The 19,210-nt window shown below is 35.6% G+C and overlaps 1 protein-coding gene across 1 annotated transcript in view; it reads right to left on the minus strand.

The window, feature by feature from the left end:
- The window catches only part of LOC143226823 (uncharacterized), a 78,175-nt gene that overhangs the window by 44,224 nt on the left and 14,741 nt on the right, over positions 1 to 19,210 (minus strand). The window contains exon 2 of the mRNA XM_076458266.1: positions 2,174 to 2,355. Within this exon, the coding sequence (XP_076314381.1) occupies positions 2,174 to 2,355 (182 nt within the window). The remainder of the gene's footprint in view (positions 1 to 2,173; positions 2,356 to 19,210) is intronic.

A 19,210-nucleotide genomic window follows, 5' to 3' on the forward strand; every position in this document is an offset into this window, starting at 1 on the left:
CAGAAAGCAAAATCAACCAACAAAAGTAAATATTTCTCACGAATCAAAAAATCATGAAACCACATACTGCTGCACACCATATATTCCTGACATTAGCAGACAAATAACCAACATTTGGCAAAAACTAGTAACGAAATATGACATTCCAGTTAATACCAAATTTATTCAAAAATCAGGCACAAAATAAGTTATATACTATGTAAAAACTACACTGACAAACACCACACCAACATTATTTATAAAATACAATGTGATAGCTGACACGACTTCTATATTGGAGAAACAAGTAGATAAATGGAAACCGGATTCAAAGAACATAAAAAGTCACCTTCACACGTTTTCAAACACTGCAAATCAAATAAACACAACATAACCATAGAAAATACTCAAATACTAAATAAAGAAACAAACGTAAACAAACGCAAAATTAAAGAAGCCTTACTTATACAACAACTTAAACCCAAAATAAACCAATATAAAGGAACACCTTTATATCTATATTAATAAATAATATAATAAATAATAATAATAATAATAAATAATATAAAATTATATATTCAAACATCTAAGCACGCCCTCTACATTCCGACACTCAGTTACACAACCCCTTTCAAACATGTGGTCAGCTTCCGGTCAGTCACCTCTTTCTTTGTGAACCTGACGATGACCGAAGAAAGTCGAAACGTTGTTCGCTCCTTCACGTAAAAAATTTTTTCCAACCCAAACGGGATGTCACTTTATTACATATACTAAAATCTGAAGTAATGGTACGTCACTTTATTACATATACTAAAATCTGAAGTAATGGTACATCACTTTATTACATATACTAAAATCTGAAGTAATGGTACATCACTTTATTACATTTACTAAAATCTGAAGTAATGGTACGTCACTTTATTACATATACTAAAATCTGAAGTAATGGTACGTCACTTTATTACATATACTAAAATCTGAATGGTAACTTTATTACATATACTAAAATCTGAAGTAATGGTACGTCACTTTATTACATATACTAAAATCTGAAGTAATGGTACGTCAATTTATTACATATACTAAAATCTGAAGTAATGGTACGTCACTTTATTACATATACTAAAATCTGAAGTAATGGTACGTCACTTTATTACATATACTAAAATCTGAAGTAATGGTACGTCACTTTATTACATATACTAAAATATGAAGTAATGGTACGTCACTTTATTACATATACTAAAATCTGAAGTAATGGTACGTCAATTTATTACATATACTAAATATAAAGTCTGGTGTACGGGGATGTAACTTTAAGATAGTCACTCCTCTCTCCGTAGTTTAAAGAAAGATATTTTGATCCGACCGTTGTTATTTAACACCCAAGGGGGTTCCCCGACCCACATCCTTCTCTCCAATGCTGAGAATATTGTCGTTAAGTCCACTTTCAGGGTGAACTTTATCAAGTTTCCCTAAGTAACTGTTGTAGCATTGCGCTTTCCTCACGTAACAAAAGTTTCTCATGTTGTTAACCCTTCTTGTGACAGTTCTGAGGTTTTTTGTCATTTTAACAACAAACAGCCCCAATCCAAACAGTTGAAACCTACATGGTCTTAATGTAGACTATTAATTCCATTATTAGCTTTATATACTTCAGTTAAACAGTCTTGTAATATTTTTACTCGCTTATTATTATTATCTTTGTTATAAACCAATCGTCCACTTATCAACTGTGCACTGCATGTGAGTTATTGGGGGCGCGCAAGTACTTCCGGCGATTAACGAAGTACATAAATCATAAGCTATTTATTGACAGATTGTTTGTAACTTTTAACATTGTTGTGTGTGCTGTGTTTTGCTCAATGGAAGAAAATGCTCATTGTTCTATATAAAAAAATTATTTTTTGTACACATGAATGCGCAACAACAACAGTCAGGTAGGAATATTTAATTATTAAAATTGTGTATAACCCTGTGTCAATTGCATTATAGATTTAATTGTTGCAATGTTTTGATGGGAAAAGAAGTGAGTGGATGGACAAAGTTGTATTTTCTGAAATACGAATCTCTAACCTATATAACTGAAACGATGCATTTAATTGCTAATGTTACTTGACAATATACGCTTGAAGAACAGTTTCGTTGACACAAAATGGCGGTCCAGTTATTAAAATGATTATTTTCCACTTACCATGCTGGAAATAATTAGCTTTTCTCACATAGACACAGACCAGTGCCATTAACTGGAGTTGTGACAGTCTTTGTCGGGTGGAGGAAGGAAGAGGAAGCAAGTCTCGCAGGTTCGCGATCTCCGCGTTAATAAGGTCTCGTCGCAGCTTGGACGCACCCTTGGTTGACTTGTTGGCGTCGAAGCTAAAAAACAAAAGATTATTTTTGGTTTTGTTTACAATAACCAATTCTTTAGAAGAAGATATTAATTATAAGATATTAAACAGTGGTAACGACATGATATCAATAAATAAAGTATATATACGTGTGAAAGACTGTTTAATGATGACAATAACGAGGTGACATGAAACTACACATGCTATAGATCCATCAGTTTACATGAAACTACACATGCTATAGATCTATCAGTTTACATGAAACTACACATGCTATAGATCCATCAGTTTACATGAAACTACACATGCTATAGATCTATCAGTTTACATGAAACTACACATGCTATAGATCCATCAGTTTACAGAAAACTATGCATGCTATAGATCCATCAGTTTACATGAAACTAGACATGCTATAGATCCATCAGTTTACATGAAACTACACATGCTATAGATCCATCAGTTTACATGAAACTACACATGCTATAGATCCATCAGTTTACAGAAAACTATGCATGCTATAGATCCATTAGTTTACAGAAAACTATGCATGCTATAGATCCGTCAGTTTACATGAAACTACGCATGCTATACATCCATCAGTTTACATGAAACTACGCTCGCTATAGATCCATCAGTTTACATGAAACTATGCATGCTATAGATCCATCAGTTTACAGAAAACTATGCATGCTATAGATCCATCAGTTTACATGAAACTACGCATGCTATACATCCATCAGTTTACATAAAACTACGCTCGCTATAAATCCATCAATTTACATGAAACTACGCTTGCTATAGATCCATCAGTTTACATGAAACTACGCTCGCTATAGATCTATCAGTTTACATGAAACTACGCTTGCTATAGATCCATCAGTTTACATGAAACTACGCTCGCTATAGATCCATCAGCTTACATGAAACTACGCTCGCTATAGATCCATCAGTTTACCTGAAATTACATATGCTATAGATTCATCAGTTTACATGAAACTACGCTCGCTATAGATCCATCAGTTTACCTGAAACTACACATGCTATAGATCCATCAGTTTACATGAAACTACACGTGCTATAGATCCATCAGATCCATACATGTACCTATGTGGACCTGAAAGCTCCTATACTCTGTACCTCTACTTTCAATTTTGAACTACCATGCTATTCTAAACTTTGTTTTAATTACGTTAATTAGAAAACTAAATACTAAGCCCACGAATATTATTAGCTCATAAGAATAATAACGCAGGTGATCAGTTCTGAATTCTCAACCCAAACGAGCCGTTTTTACATATATATTTTTCTCCACAAGTGGGTTTTCTCGTCATCACTGAGTTCTGAATTAGCTCAGGAAATTACCCTAAATAGTTAACAAAATAACACACACACACACGATCAGTAGTGTGTTAACTTCCATAACCACTCTGTAGTAACACACACGATCAGTAGTGTGTTGACTTCTATAACCACTTTATAGTAACACACACGATCAGTAGTGTGTTGACTTCCGTTATCACTCTATAGTAACACACACGATCAGTAGTGTGTTGACTTCCATAACCTCTCTATAGTAACACACACAATCAGTAGTGTGTTGACTTCCATAACCACTCTGTAGTAACACACACGATCAGTAGTGTGTTGACTTCCATAACCACTCTGTAGTAACACACACGATCAGTAATGTGTTGACTTCCGTTATCACTCTATAGTAACACACACGATCAGTAGTGTGTTAACTTCCATAACCACTCTATAGTAACACACACGATCAGTAATGTGTTAACTTCCATAACCACTCTATAGTAACACACACGATCAGTAATGTGTTAACTTCCATAACCACTCTGTAGTAACACACACGATCAGTAATGTGCTAACTTACATTATCAGACTATAGTAACACACATTATCAGTAATGTGTTATTTTAGTTAATCAGGTGTTAACTTAAGCAGGTGATCGGATTACAAACGAGACGCTGTGTGTTGATCAACGTGTTTGTGTTGAGATAAGACGTGTGACTAAACCACGGGTATGCGTAAAACGGGATTCTGACGGGTTTTTAAATTTATTTTGAATTAAACAACACACACATAACTCCACTAACAGTGATTCATGACAGGATAAGAACTCACGTGAGATAAGATCACTGGTTAAGTTCATTATTGGAAGACTATATAAAAAAAAGAAATTCTCTGACAACTTCTGTGACACACAATGAGCGACACATATAATTTACGATGATGAAACGCACACGATGTGTTTGTAATTCAACAAAAATGTGCGCACATTTCACTTTGCTATTTTACACACTTTTAAATATACTTTTCTAATTAACGAGCGCATCATTAATTTTTTAACGTTTTTTGTTTTGTTTTTGGATTAGTTTAATGTAACTCTTAAAGTTCAGTGATTGTGCTTAAGGTCTTTGCCACCAGGAGTGCTGTTTCGTGATTTTTTGTTTGTTTGTTTTTTTGAATTTCGCACAAAGCTACTCGAGGGCTATCTGTGCTAGCCGTCCCTAATTTAGCTCTGTAAGACTAGAGGGAAGGCAACTAGTCATCACCACCCACCGCCAACTCTTGGGCTACTCTTTTACCAACGAATAGTGGGATTGACCATCACATTATAACGCCCCCACGGCTGAAAGGACGAGCACGTTTGGCGCGATGGGGATGCGAACCCACGACCCTCAGATTACGAGTCGCACGCTTGGCCATGCCGGGCCAAAACGAACATATCTGAAATGTTTCGTGATAAGTCGTATTTGAAAAGTTACAAAAAATGAACAATCTCTGAGCTTATTTTTGAAAACAAAAGACGACTATAATTGGAAAACATTGCACGTGAAATCATCAAAGTTGACAGCATTTTGTCTCTACAGGAACGATTGGTTGTGTTTTCGAGAGATGAGCTCGCCCAGACTGTGAATACAAGGGGTTGTGTTTCGCAGCGTCATGCGCTCCGTGGGGTGCATTACAAGAGTAACTACCAAACTGTACTACTGAGCCAGACAAAGTCTAGGCTTTGGCAGTAGGTACTGTTGACCAGTTGTCTTCTCTCCAGTCCATTAGCTCAGCCCTCCAGTGGCACAGCAGTATTTCTGCCAACTCACACCGCTAGAATCCATGGTTCGACACCCGTGGTGGTCAGAGCACATATAACCCTTTATGTAGCTTTGTGCTTAATTCTAAGACAATCAATCAATCAAACAATAAGTAAAAAAATATTAAACAACACGTGCTGAAGTGTAGAGTATGTCTTATATGCTTGTTTTGAAATAAAACTTAAAGTAAGCAATTCGTACTAGAATTATGAGACCAGGAAAAGATCTTAATTTTGTCGAACTATGAAGTTAATATCCTTTGGCCATTCTTTTACCAACGAAGAGTGGGATTGACCGTCACAGTATAATATTCCCACGGTTAAAAGAACTAGCATGTTGGGCGTGACGGGGATTCGAATCAGCGACCCTTAGATTAGGAGTCGAGTGCCTTAACTACCTGGCCACGCCAGGCACGATAACAAATTGAAGGGTAAACAATTTGACAAACAAAATAAAGTTTTTAATCTGACAATACGCAGTTTAAGAAGTTAGGTTTCTTTGGAGATACGTAGCTTAAGAAACTGGTTTAGTGAGTTTATGTAATCCAAGAAGCAATGATTTTTTTGGAGATACGTAGCTTAAGAAACTGGTTTAGTGAGTTTATGTAATCCAAGAAGCAATGCTTTTTTGGAGATACGTAGCTTAAGAAACTGGTTTAGTGAGTTTATGTAATCCAAGAAGCAATGCTTTTTTTGGAGATACGTAGCTTAAGAAACTGGTTTAGTGAGTTTATGTAATCCAAGAAGCAATGCTTTTTTTTGGAGATACGTAGCTTAAGAAACTGGTTTAGTGAGTTTATGTAATCGAAGAAGCAATGCTTTTTTTGGAGATACGTAGCTTAAGAAACTGGTTTAGTGAGTTTATGTAATCCAAGAAGCAATGCTTTTTTTGGAGATACGTAACTTAACGAATTACGTTTTTTAATGAAAGATGTAGCTCAAGAAATTAATTTAATGAACACATGTTATAGGAGGTATGTATAAGCCAAGATATATATATAACTGTTTGTTTGTTTTGTTTTTTGAATTTCGCGCAAAGTTACACGAGGGCTAACTGTGCTAGCCGTCTCTAACTTAGCAGTGTAAGACTAGAGGGAAAGCAGCTAGTCATCACCACCCACCGCCAACTCTTGGGCTACTCTTTTACCAACGAATAATGGGATTGACCGTCATTATAACGCCCCATGGCTGAAAGGAGGAGCATGTTTGGTGGGACGGGGATTCGAACCCGCGACCCTCAGATATCGAGTCGAACGCCTTAACCCGCCTGGCAATGTAAGGCCAGATATATATAACTCAAATAATGTTCCTTTTTTGTGGATATGTAACTTAAGAAAATACGTCACTTAAGACATGTGTCACTCAATATATTAAGTTTATTTGAAAATAAATATTTTACTCCAAAGTATGCTAGCCCTTTTAAACAACACAACAAACAAGAAACAACAACAAGTTGTAGTCATGGAAATTCAAAATTGGTTGAATAGAAGAAGCTGGAAAGGAAAACCAAATTGTGTTTGTTTTTACGCGAAGTAGTCTTAACTCTGCTCTTTCACGTTTCATAACAATTTTATTAACACAATAAATAACCAAACCAACGTAAAAATATCAACACCAACTTTTAACGCAGTTGTTAAGGTTGTTTTAACGTTAATTAATGGTGAAAAACTACCATCACTAGAATCAAATAATGAGCACCTAATAGGATGGGTTTCCTTTAAAAAAAATCCATTATGATACTCCAGCAGAGGGCGCTGGGAGGGAAGTGTGAATTTTTACTGCTAAGGACAAGCATGTGGAGATATAATAAGCGGTTGTTTCAGGTTATTAGCAATTTAATACTTACTAGTAGACGGTAGCAGTGACGTCATGGGTGGGGGCATTCAAGATAGTTTGGACTTATTATCTCTACCTGTAAATAGATCCCATCGTTTCTGTATAATAACAGGTTGGAAACCCAATGACCTATAGATACTTACGCCTCTTTGCGTATCCTAACAACAACCACATCTATTTACGGTAATCAGAGCAGAGTAAAAAAAAATATGTAATTGGCGCAATTTTTTTTAACCTCTTAAAGAATAACCAAACCAAACGCTTGGAGCAAAATAATTATGCTTTCTCTGGATTTCTTTTTTTTTTTTTAAACATGGGCGCCGGATGGTGTACAGCCACATATTTCTAAGAAGTTAAGCTCGATAGGTTCCCCATTGAAGATGTCGTAACACACTGCTTTAAAGGGATCTAACCACGCATTATGTTCGTTTAATAAGCCTTGCTGACACTTAACACCAGAATTATGGGCTGGGAATGGCCATTAGTGTAACTGATGAGTCACGTTTCCATACATGACAACCCAAATTACTTTTCTATTTTTGTATTTATTGTTTCGTTTCGTAAAAATCACACCGACACAGTAAAGCTAGGCTTAATCTCTCCAAGTGACAGGCTTCTATGCTATGCCTTGACTAGTAGCCAATACTGTGTCAACTGACTGCAAAATGTAGTACTTTATATAAATCGTTACCTCGATGGACGGAATTCCGCGAGGTGTCGCTTTACGAAGAGTCGTCAGGAACAATAGAACGAAGTATATATATATATATATATTAAGGAAATTAAGTATATAGTTTTTGGAATTATGCAAAAGCAAACCCTCACACGAAGGTTCTCTATGTTCAGTGTCTCGTGCAAGGGAAACAAAACTCTGATGTACAACGAAAGTAGAAAGTGCTGTATTAAAACCACATACAAATAAAAAAAAGTGTATTTTAAAGCCAGTGGGAAACTGATAACTTCTGTAGAAATTCATTTGAAATGTGTGCATTTATAAGCCTAATTAGATTCTAGGCCTAACTAAATGTTAGATTTCATAGCTGCGCTAAGCCTAACGAAAAGTTCTACAGTTAAGTTTCCGTAGTTTTTTTAGGCCCAAATAAAAGTTCCAAGCAGCATGTAGAATAAGTGTATTGAAAACTTTGTGATTCGCTATCATGCTTAAAGTAAGAAATTTGATTGGATAATAATGTAACATTAACAGAAAAAAATGTTTTCCAGTTCCTGTATTAACTGTAGGAATATGTAGAATAAAAACTGACAGGCGCTTTTCAAGTAAAATCATTGTTTTGTTTGTTTGTTTATTCAAAAAGGAATGGTCTGACATGGCCAGGTGGTTAAGGCACTCGACTCGTAATCTGAGGTTCACGGGTTCGAATCTTCGTCACACCAAACATGCTCACCCTTTCAGCCGTGGAGGCGTTATAAAGTGACGGTCAATCCCACTATTCGTTGGTAAAAGAGTAGCCCAAGAGTTGGCGGTGGGTGGTGATGACTAGCTGCCTTCCCTCTAGTCTTATACTGCTAAATTAGGGACGGCTAGCGCAGATAGTCCTCGACTAGCTTTGCGCGAAATTAAAGAAACAAACAAACAAGCAAACCTACCATATGATAACATCATTGAGGTCATTGGAAGTTATGGGTTTCGGAAAATTTATTGGTATGCACCATACACTCGAAATATCAATCATAAAGGTCTAAACAGTAAACATTTATAGCGAATAATTACTCATTACTTAAATAATATAAACATATACGTGTATACATATGTATACATGAAGAGGTTGAGCACATTATATTGAAACGATTTGGGAGAATTAGCACTTTGTTATAATTCACGTCACAACTTCTGCTTGGAATCTATACGATGATCATGAAAATTTTCCCGAACCAAAAGTTTCAAGTGCTAAATACTAGTCCTAGGGATGTCATGTCCAAGACACACCACTCCTCCTTGCATGCTATTCATAATATTTTTAGTTTACGAGAATGAAGGTTACTCAGTGTCATTTCAATAGCTCAGTCGCTCATAAATCTGTAGACACTGCATCTAGTGGCTTGACCAGTATTGATACTTATAGAAAAGCACGAATAAACCGTTTAATTTTCTATCTGGTTGAGATGGGCGACGGTTGAAAAGATGTATCGAAAAATCAATCATTTCAGACATAACTTAAGACTTTTTCGGAGTTCCTTCTTGACTATGTTACGTTATTTAGTTCGGGACATATGGATGGATTTTGCCATTGAGCTCAATTTCCATTGGATTATTCCCTGTTACAAGACGCTACATTTAGCTTATTAAGTGTAGTACGACTCGTTCAAGGTCTTTTTCTAAATGGTCTTGGTGTCTTAAGTTGATAAACTTTCGTTGGTTTTACAGTGTCATTAAATACAAGAATTATCTCTGCCTAGCAAATTTTAAATGTTCGATCAGGATAAGCCTTTATTGATATGAAGGTAATAGTTGTTATATGTCTTTACAAAGAAAGCAATCAATTTTTGTGTGTGGTATAAGTCTACTTACAAACGCCAAACAATTTTAAAAATGTAGTTCTGATACATCTAGTTCCACCACGACGTTATATCGTTTGTTACGTGACTTAATAAATTACACATTCACATCGTTTGTTACGTGACTTAATAAATTACATATTAACATCGTTTTAATGTAACGTACTTGACCATTTTTACGTATATACACACTGTATTTCATAAATACATACATGGGATTTAGAATAACTAATACTAAGACAGAGCTTTGTAAATAACTATATCAACATAAACATAACACAAATTACACGAGCTGTCATACAAAACACACTAAATAAGTTTTTTAATTTTCTTATATAAATACATTCCGTCTCTCTACCCAAGGGTATGAGAAAGCTCTCAAGGCCTCTACAATTACTAGGGACAATCGAATCAACAATAATTGTAACTACAGTTATAAGAAAATAAATGTAGGGGGGCCCAGCTACCTTTTATATGGTGGGGCCCATTTCTTGTACTTACGTCACTGTCTCTACCTATCCAAGTTGGATTTTAAAACATTCCATCCTGTTTGAACCACTGTCACTGGTAATCCATAAACGATTCAGTTGTTCCGCCCAGACAAGTATTGAGAAGTTTAGTAATAATAACGACCAATTATAAAGGAAAGAAGAAATTTCATTTGAAATTAGTTTTGATTCGAATAAAAATAGCATCTGTTAACCCTAACAGACATCAGTTACTTGTTGGATCCCCAATTCATAAATACTCTGGTATCGAAACCTGATCTATTGAGCATTGTAAGTTCCGAGCCATCGCGAATTACATATGTTACAAGGTTTTCTTTAATTTCCAAGAGATTGGAGTTTTGATATATATACAAGTAATTCAGATTTAAAAAAAAAATTACAAGGATAATTAATAAAAATAATTACAGGTTTTAAGTTTACAGATATAAAGAAACATATTTTGTGATTGTAAACAAACAGTTATTGTTTATCGTGGTGTCGTCCTCCAGACTAAAACTTCCAGATATTACATTTATCGCCATCTATTGGTTTTTTGTTTTATTTTTAACTAATCCTTCTTTTTTAACCTTTATTTAAGTGTCACGTACAAACGAATCCTAAGAAAGATCGCTTTTCGTTTAAAAATATTTTTTCATTAATTTTGTTTATTCAAAAAGGAATGGCTTGGCATGGCCAGGTGGTTAAGGCACTCGACTCGTAATCTGAGGGTCGCCGGTTCGAATCCTCGTCACATCAAACATGCTCGCCCTTTCAGCCGTGGAGTCGTTATAATGTGACGGTCAATTCCACTATTCGTTGGTAAAAGAGTAGCCCAAGAGTTGGCGGTGGGTGGTAATGATTACATGCTTTCTCACTAGTTTTACACTGCTAAATTAGGGACGGCTAGCGCAGATAGCCCTCGCGTAGCTCTGCACGATATTCAAAATAAACAAACCAAAAATTAATTGTAGTTATTTAGTTCGCCGAAATTTAGTTTCTAATTTAGCAGTGAAAATGTAAAGCTAGAGAGAAGGAAGCTAGTTATCACTGTCCATTGTTTTATCAATGAATAGTGGGATTGATCGACAGATTATAACGTTCCCACGCATAAAAAGTGTGTAATGAGATGGAGATTCAAACCCACGACATCCCGATTACGAGTCGAACTACGTAGCTATGACATCCCGATTACGAGTCGAACAGCTATGCCTGTTTAGAAATCGGGTTTATGTAAATAGTGCAGAGACTTTGGAGAGAGCTAGCAAATGTTGATTGTTTGTTCAAAAAATAAAAAATGAGCGAACGAAAAACTCTTGTTATACATGTATATTATAAATCAGTTTAAAAATAATGGAATTTCAAAGGATGTTACACTTTGGAAAGTAATAAAACGAAAGCAAAACATATGATTTAGTTAAAATTGAAAAACAGCCAGGATACAAATAAGCCCCTGGCAACACTGGGCTTATAAAGGTGAAAACTGAGTTTCGATACCCATGTTAGGTATAGTACAGATAACACATTATGTTGCTTTGCGCTTAATAAGAGACAAACAAAATAAAATAACATAACAAGATGGTACATGTATAATTATACACAAATTAAGTTTTATTAACAGGTAGCTTACAATAAGATGGTACATGTATAATTATACACAAATTAAGTTTTATTAATAGGTAGTTTACGATAAGATGGTACATGTATAATTATACACAAATTATGTTTTATTAATAGGTAGTTTACGATAAGATGGTACATGTATAATTATACACAAATTATGTTTTATTAATAGGTAGTTTACGATAAGATGGTACATGTATAATTATACACAAATTAAGTTTTATTAATAGGTAGTTTACGATAAGATGGTACATGTATAATTATACACAAATTATGTTTTATTAATAGGTAGTTTACGATAAGATGGTACATGTATAATTATACACAAATTAAGTTTTATTAACAGGTAGCTTACAATAAGATGGTACATGTATAATTATACACAAATTAAGTTTTATTAATAGGTAGTTTACGATAAGATGGTACATGTATAATTATACACAAATTATGTTTTATTAACAGGTAGTTTACGATAAGATGGTACATGTATAATTATACACAAATTAAGATTAATAGGTAGTTACAATAAGATACATGTATAATTATACACAAATTATGTTTTATTAATAGGTAGTTTATAAGATGGTACATGTATAATTATACACAAATTAAGGGTAGTTTACGATAAGATGGTACATGTATAATTATACACAAATTATGTTTTATTAATAGGTAGTTTACGATAAGATGGTACATGTATAATTATACACAAATTAAGTTTTATTAATAGGTAGTTTACGATAAGATGGTACATGTATATGTTTTATTAATAGGTAGTTTACGATAAGATGGTACATGTATAATTATACACAAATTAAGTTTTATTAATAGGTAGTTACAATAAGATGGTACATGTATAATTATACACAAATTATGTTTTATTAATAGGTAGTTTACGATAAGATGGTACATGTATAATTATACACAAATTAAGTTTTATTAATAGGTAGTTTACGATAAGATGGTACATGTATAATTATACACAAATTATGTTTTATTAATAGGTAGTTTACGATAAGATGGTAAATGTATAATTATACACAAATTAAGTTTTATTAATAGGTAGTTACAATAAGATGGTACATGTATAATTATACACAAATTATGTTTTATTAATAGGTAGTTTACGATAAGATGGTACATGTATAATTATACACAAATTTAGTTTCATTAATAGGTAGTTTACGATAAGATGGCACATATTTAATTATATGCAAATAAAATAGTTATACAGTGGCAGTTAATACATGACAGTGGTAGAAATAACATAAAGAAACTACTGTGCAACACAAAACATACAACAAATTATAATTATTTGCTTGGCGGTAAGACTGAATATTTATAACGCTAAAAACACAGGCCTGTGAATTTAAACTTCATAAAAGTTGTTTAAGTTTAATTAAAAGATTTTCCATAATTACGCTCCCTAGTGGTACGACTGCGAACTTATAACGCTAGAAACCGATAGTCCATTGTGCAGCTTTGCGCTTAACTACAAACAAGCAAACAAACAAACCATAACTTAGGTAAGTAGATATTTAAAACAACATTAATTTGTTTTCTATCACGTAAGGATTTTTTACTGTGAATATCTTTATTATTATGTTTAGGTTCTGGAATGATCGATAAAACTATCACGTCGCGATTGGTCTAGAGAAATCTATAGCCAGTGGTTGTCAACATTTTGAGTATAACAAAATGTACCCTGATTTCAATGAAAACAATTCACGAATGTAAAAGTACGTATGACGTTCTGTGAAAAATCTGTAGGGGATGGAGAAAAGAATGATATAATTTTTGTATTCAGTGCACAGAAAATAATGTTTGTTTGTTTGGTTTGAATTTCGCGCAAAGCTACTCGAGGGCTATCTGCGCTAGCCGTCCCTAATTTAGTAGTGTAAGACTAGGGGAAAGGCAGTTAGTCATCACCACCCACCGCCAACACTTGGGCTACTATTTTACCAACGAATAGTGAGATTGACTGTGACTTATAACGCCCCCACGACTGAAAGGGCGAGCATGTTTGGTCCGACCGGGATTCGAACCCGCGGCCCTCGGATTACGAGTCGAACACCTTAACATGCTTGGCCACGCCGGGCCTAGAAAATAATGGTAGAACGTGTAAAAATTTCAAGACAATAAAACCATCTGAGGTCTGTGAAATCTGTTGCTCGAGCCATACGGTAGGCCTAAGATAGATGATCTATTGTATAGCTTTACGCTTAAGTACACGATTAAGTTAGAGAACTTGTAATCTAATCACATGTGAACAACCAGTAACTGAGTTTTGTTTTGTTTTACTTTTATGAGCTTAGAATAGAGATATTCTTTTGTTTTGGAAGATTCAAACCTAAATTGTTCAATTCTACATATTTTAAAATGCATCGATTATTTTTATTACAACTAACATTTGATTTTGGCCATAAATAAATTTGGTCAGCCCTGTTTTTTAATAACTTACCGCATATATCAGATCTGGTTTCCTTCTGGTGGTTTGTGGAAGACAAAGAACTATTTTAATCACTGTGACTGTCCTGAGACAACTATTTAGAGAACAATAGGACGAGCTTTCCCACACAATAGGTGAATGACAAACTTCGTTTTATTCATCCGCTGAATGGTCAACAATGACAGATGATTTACGTTCTAGGTTCAGGTGACTACAGGATCAAAATATTTTATTTCTGTATCTCATTAACTTGAATATTTTTGATACAATATGGTTTTAGACCAATCCTCCACCTAATATGTTTAAATCCACGTGGCGAATGAAGTTTTTCACGTGCATCAGTACCAAGACTATGTACGGATGTGAACCAGTATCTAGACTGTGTACGGATGTGAACCAGTATCTAGACTATGTACGGATGTGAACCAATACCAAGACTATGTACGGATGTGAACCAGTATCAAGACTATGTACGGATGTGAACCTGTATATAGACTATGTACGGATGTGAACCAGTATCTAGACTATCTACGGATGTGAACCAGTATCTAGACTATGTACGGATGTGAACCAGTATCAAGACTATGTACGGATGTGAACAAGCATATAGACTATGTACGGATGTGAACCAGTATCTAGACTATGTACGGATGTGAACCAATACCAAGACTATGTACGGATGTGAACCAGTATCAAGACTATGTACGGATGTGAACCTGTATATAGACTATGTACGGATGTGAACCAGTATCTAGACTATCTACGGATGTGAACCAGTATCTAGACTATGTACGGATGTGAACCAGTATCAAGACTATGTACGGATGTGAACAAGCATATAGACTATGTACGGATGTGAACCAGTATCTAGACTATGTACGGATGTGAACCAATACCAAGACTATGTACGGATGTGAACCAGTATCAAGACTATGTACGGATGTGAACCTGTATATAGACTATGTACGGATGTGAACCAGTATCTAGACTATCTACGGATGTGAACCAGTATCTAGACTATGTACGGATGTGAACCAGTATCTAGACTATGTACGGATGTGAACCAGTATCAAGACTATGTACGGATGTGAACAAGCATATAGACTATGTACGGATGTGAACCAGTATCTAGACTATGTACGGATGGGAACCAATACCAAGACTATGTATGTACGCATGTGAACCAGTATCTAGACTATGTACGGATGTGAACCAGTATATAGACTATGTACGGATGTGAACCAATACCAAGACTATGTACGGATGTGAACCAGTATCAAGACTATGTACGGATGTGAACCTGTATATAGACTATGTACGGATGTGAACCAGTATCTAGACTATCTACGGATGTGAACCAGTATCTAGACTATGTACGGATGTGAACCAGTATCAAGACTATGTACTATGTGAACAAGCATATAGACTATGTACGGATGTGAACCAGTATCTAGACTATGTACGGATGTGAACCAATACCAAGACTATGTACGGATGTGAACCAGTATCAAGACTATGTACGGATGTGAACCTGTATATAGACTATGTACGGATGTGAACCAGTATCTAGACTATCTACGGATGTGAACCAGTATCTAGACTATGTACGGATGTGAACCAGTATCAAGACTATGTACGGATGTGAACAAGCATATAGACTATGTACGGATGTGAACCAGTATCTAGACTATGTACGGATGTGAACCAATACCAAGACTATGTATGTACGCATGTGAACCAGTATCTAGACTATGTACGGATGTGAACCAATACCAAGACTATGTACGGATGTGAACCAGTATCTAGACTATGTACGGATGTGAACCAGTATCTAGACTATGTACGGATGTGAACCAATACCAAGACTATGTACGGATGTGAACCAGTATCAAGACTATGTACGGATGTGAACCTGTATATAGACTATGTACGGATGTGAACCAGTATCTAGACTATCTACGGATGTGAACCAGTATCTAGACAATGTACGGATGTGAACCAGTATCTAGACTATGTACGGATGTGAACCAGTATCTAGACTATGTACGGATGTGAACCAGTATCTAGACTATGTACGGATGTGCGTTGCCATTTTTTCGTAGAGTGGTAGTGACATTTTTAGACCATAGACCCGATTGGATCATTAGGACAATTTTCAATGCTAGCACTTGGTTATTTGGGCTTTAGGTGTATCGACTGCCAGGGTCATTAAGTTCGTTAACAGGTTGAGACTCCTCACCATTACTGAACATGTATAGGGCCTGATAATGAAGACTGGTTGTTGTACGGCTTAGAGGAAACATTGTTCGGACCCCTCACAACAGAGTTACAAGCAAACGTAATACACTATTATGGGAGTATATAAATGTAATACAACATCATGGGAGTATTTCAACGTAATACAACATCATGGGAGTATATAAACGTAATACAATATCATGGGAGTATATAAACGTAATACAACATCATGGGAGTATTTCAACGTAATACAACATCATGGGAGTATATAAACGTAATACAATATCATGGGAGTATATAAACGTAATACAACATCATGGGAGTATATAAACGTAATACAATATTATGGGAGTATATAAACGTAATACAATATTATGGGAGTATGTAAACGTAATGCAACATCATGGGAGTATATAAACGTAATACAATATTATGGGAGTATGTAAACGTAATACAATATTATGGGAGTATGTAAACGTAATACAACATCATGGGAGTATATAAACGTAATACAACATCATGGTAGTATATAAACGTAATACAATATTATGGGAGTATGTAAACGTAATACAGCATGATGGGAGTATATAAACCATCAAGCAGAAAAATATAATTTATCTCAAATGTTAAATTCTATGTTTTACTAAACGATGCGTATATTTAACGCTAACAAGCTGTAGTTATATAAAACACCGGTACCAATTTCCTTTATGGTATTTGCAGCTTAAAATGGGCAATAGTTGTTACTAGGCCATTCGAAATATTTGTTTAGTATTTTACTATAATTGCTTTCTTCAAAGGCACCGACCAATACCGAGAAGACTTAATATTAGGTAAGTTGTATCGTATTTTTCTATATAAATATAAGAACCAGCTTCATGTTTGTTCGTGAATCTCGCGCAGCTCTCCTCAATGGTTATCTGTCCTAGCTGTCCCTAATGTAGAAGTGACAGACGAGTCGCTAGTCAACTCCCCAACAGTATGTCTGCGGACCTACAACACTAGAAATCGGGTTTTGATACCCGTAGTAAGCATAGCACAAGCAACCCATTGTGTTATGTAGCTTGGTGCTTAGTTTAAAAAATAACCAGATCACTAATCAAAAATTACCCACCAACGATTCTTGGACTACACTTTTATCAAGAAAAGTTGGGTTTACCGTGATATTATAACACTCCTACCGCTGCCAAGATACACTCACAATGCCAAGATACACTCACTATGCCAAGATACACTCACCATGCCAAGATACACTCACCAGCCAAGATACACTCACTATGCCAAGATACACTCACTATGCCAAGATACACTCACCATGCCAAGATACACTCACCATGCCAAGATACACTCACCATGCCAAGATACACTCACCATGCCAAGATACACTCACCATGCCAAGATACACTTACCAGCCAAGATACACTCACCATGCCAAGATACACTCACCATGCCAAGATACACTCACCATGCCAAGATACACTCACCAGCCAAGATACACTCACCATGCCAAGATACACTCACCATGCCAAGATACACTCACCATGCCAAGATACACTCACCAACCAAGATACACTCATCATGCCAAGATACACTCACCATGCCAAGATACACTCACCATGCCAAGACACTCTCACCATGCCAAGATACACTCACCATGCCAAGACACTCTCACCATGCCAAGATACACTCACCATGCCAAGATACACTCACCATGCCAAGATACACTCACCAACCAAGATACACTCATCATGCCAAGATACACTCACCATGCCAAGATACTCTCACCATGCCAAGACACTCTCACCATGCCAAAATACACTCACTATGCCAAGACACTCTCACCATGCCAAGATACACTCACCATGCCAAGACACTCTCACCATGCCAAGATACACTCACCATGCCAAGACACTCTCACCATGCCAAGATACACTCACCATGCCAGGTTGTATAGTCATTACTTTCTTTGCCTTGAATTTTAACATTCAATATGTTGTTTTCTCTTGAATTAATGTATATAATAGGTCAAAATAGTGGATACAATAAGACGATTGAACTTACAGAGACAACTCTCGTTTATAAGATCCCTTCATAAATAAAATCGTTGAAGATATTTTTTGCCTGAAGATCTATGATAGATGTACAGTTTATAACACATAACAAACAAGGTAATACAGATCAAGACAGCCCTACTGTATAGAAATCTGAGGCCCATAAAACTACATTATTATTATTTTCTCTGTAGTGTATATTTGACATTTAAATCCTCAAAGTATTGAAATAAGTAAGTTTTACGTTGCTTGTTTATCACTAGATTCGTCACAACCTTAAACTGAACGCGATTTTTACATTGCAAATTCACCATTTAGTTTCTCATGCATTTTGAATGAGGCCCGTGAGATGTAGTGGTACAGCGACGTTACCTACGGAACTATAATGACGTAACTACATCATACGATACATCAGGAAGTAGAGTGCTTCGTTGCCCGCCATGTCTAGGTGGTTAGAGCTCTCAACTCGTAATCTGAGGGTCGCGGGTTCGAATCCTCGTCACACCAAACATGCTCGCTCTTTCAGCCGTGGGGACGTTATAATGTGACGATAAATCTCAATATTAGTTAGTAAA

Source organism: Tachypleus tridentatus, chromosome 9 (genome assembly GCF_004210375.1).
Source record: "Tachypleus tridentatus isolate NWPU-2018 chromosome 9, ASM421037v1, whole genome shotgun sequence".
In the NCBI taxonomy this organism is placed as follows: Eukaryota; Metazoa; Arthropoda; class Merostomata; order Xiphosura; family Limulidae; genus Tachypleus; species Tachypleus tridentatus.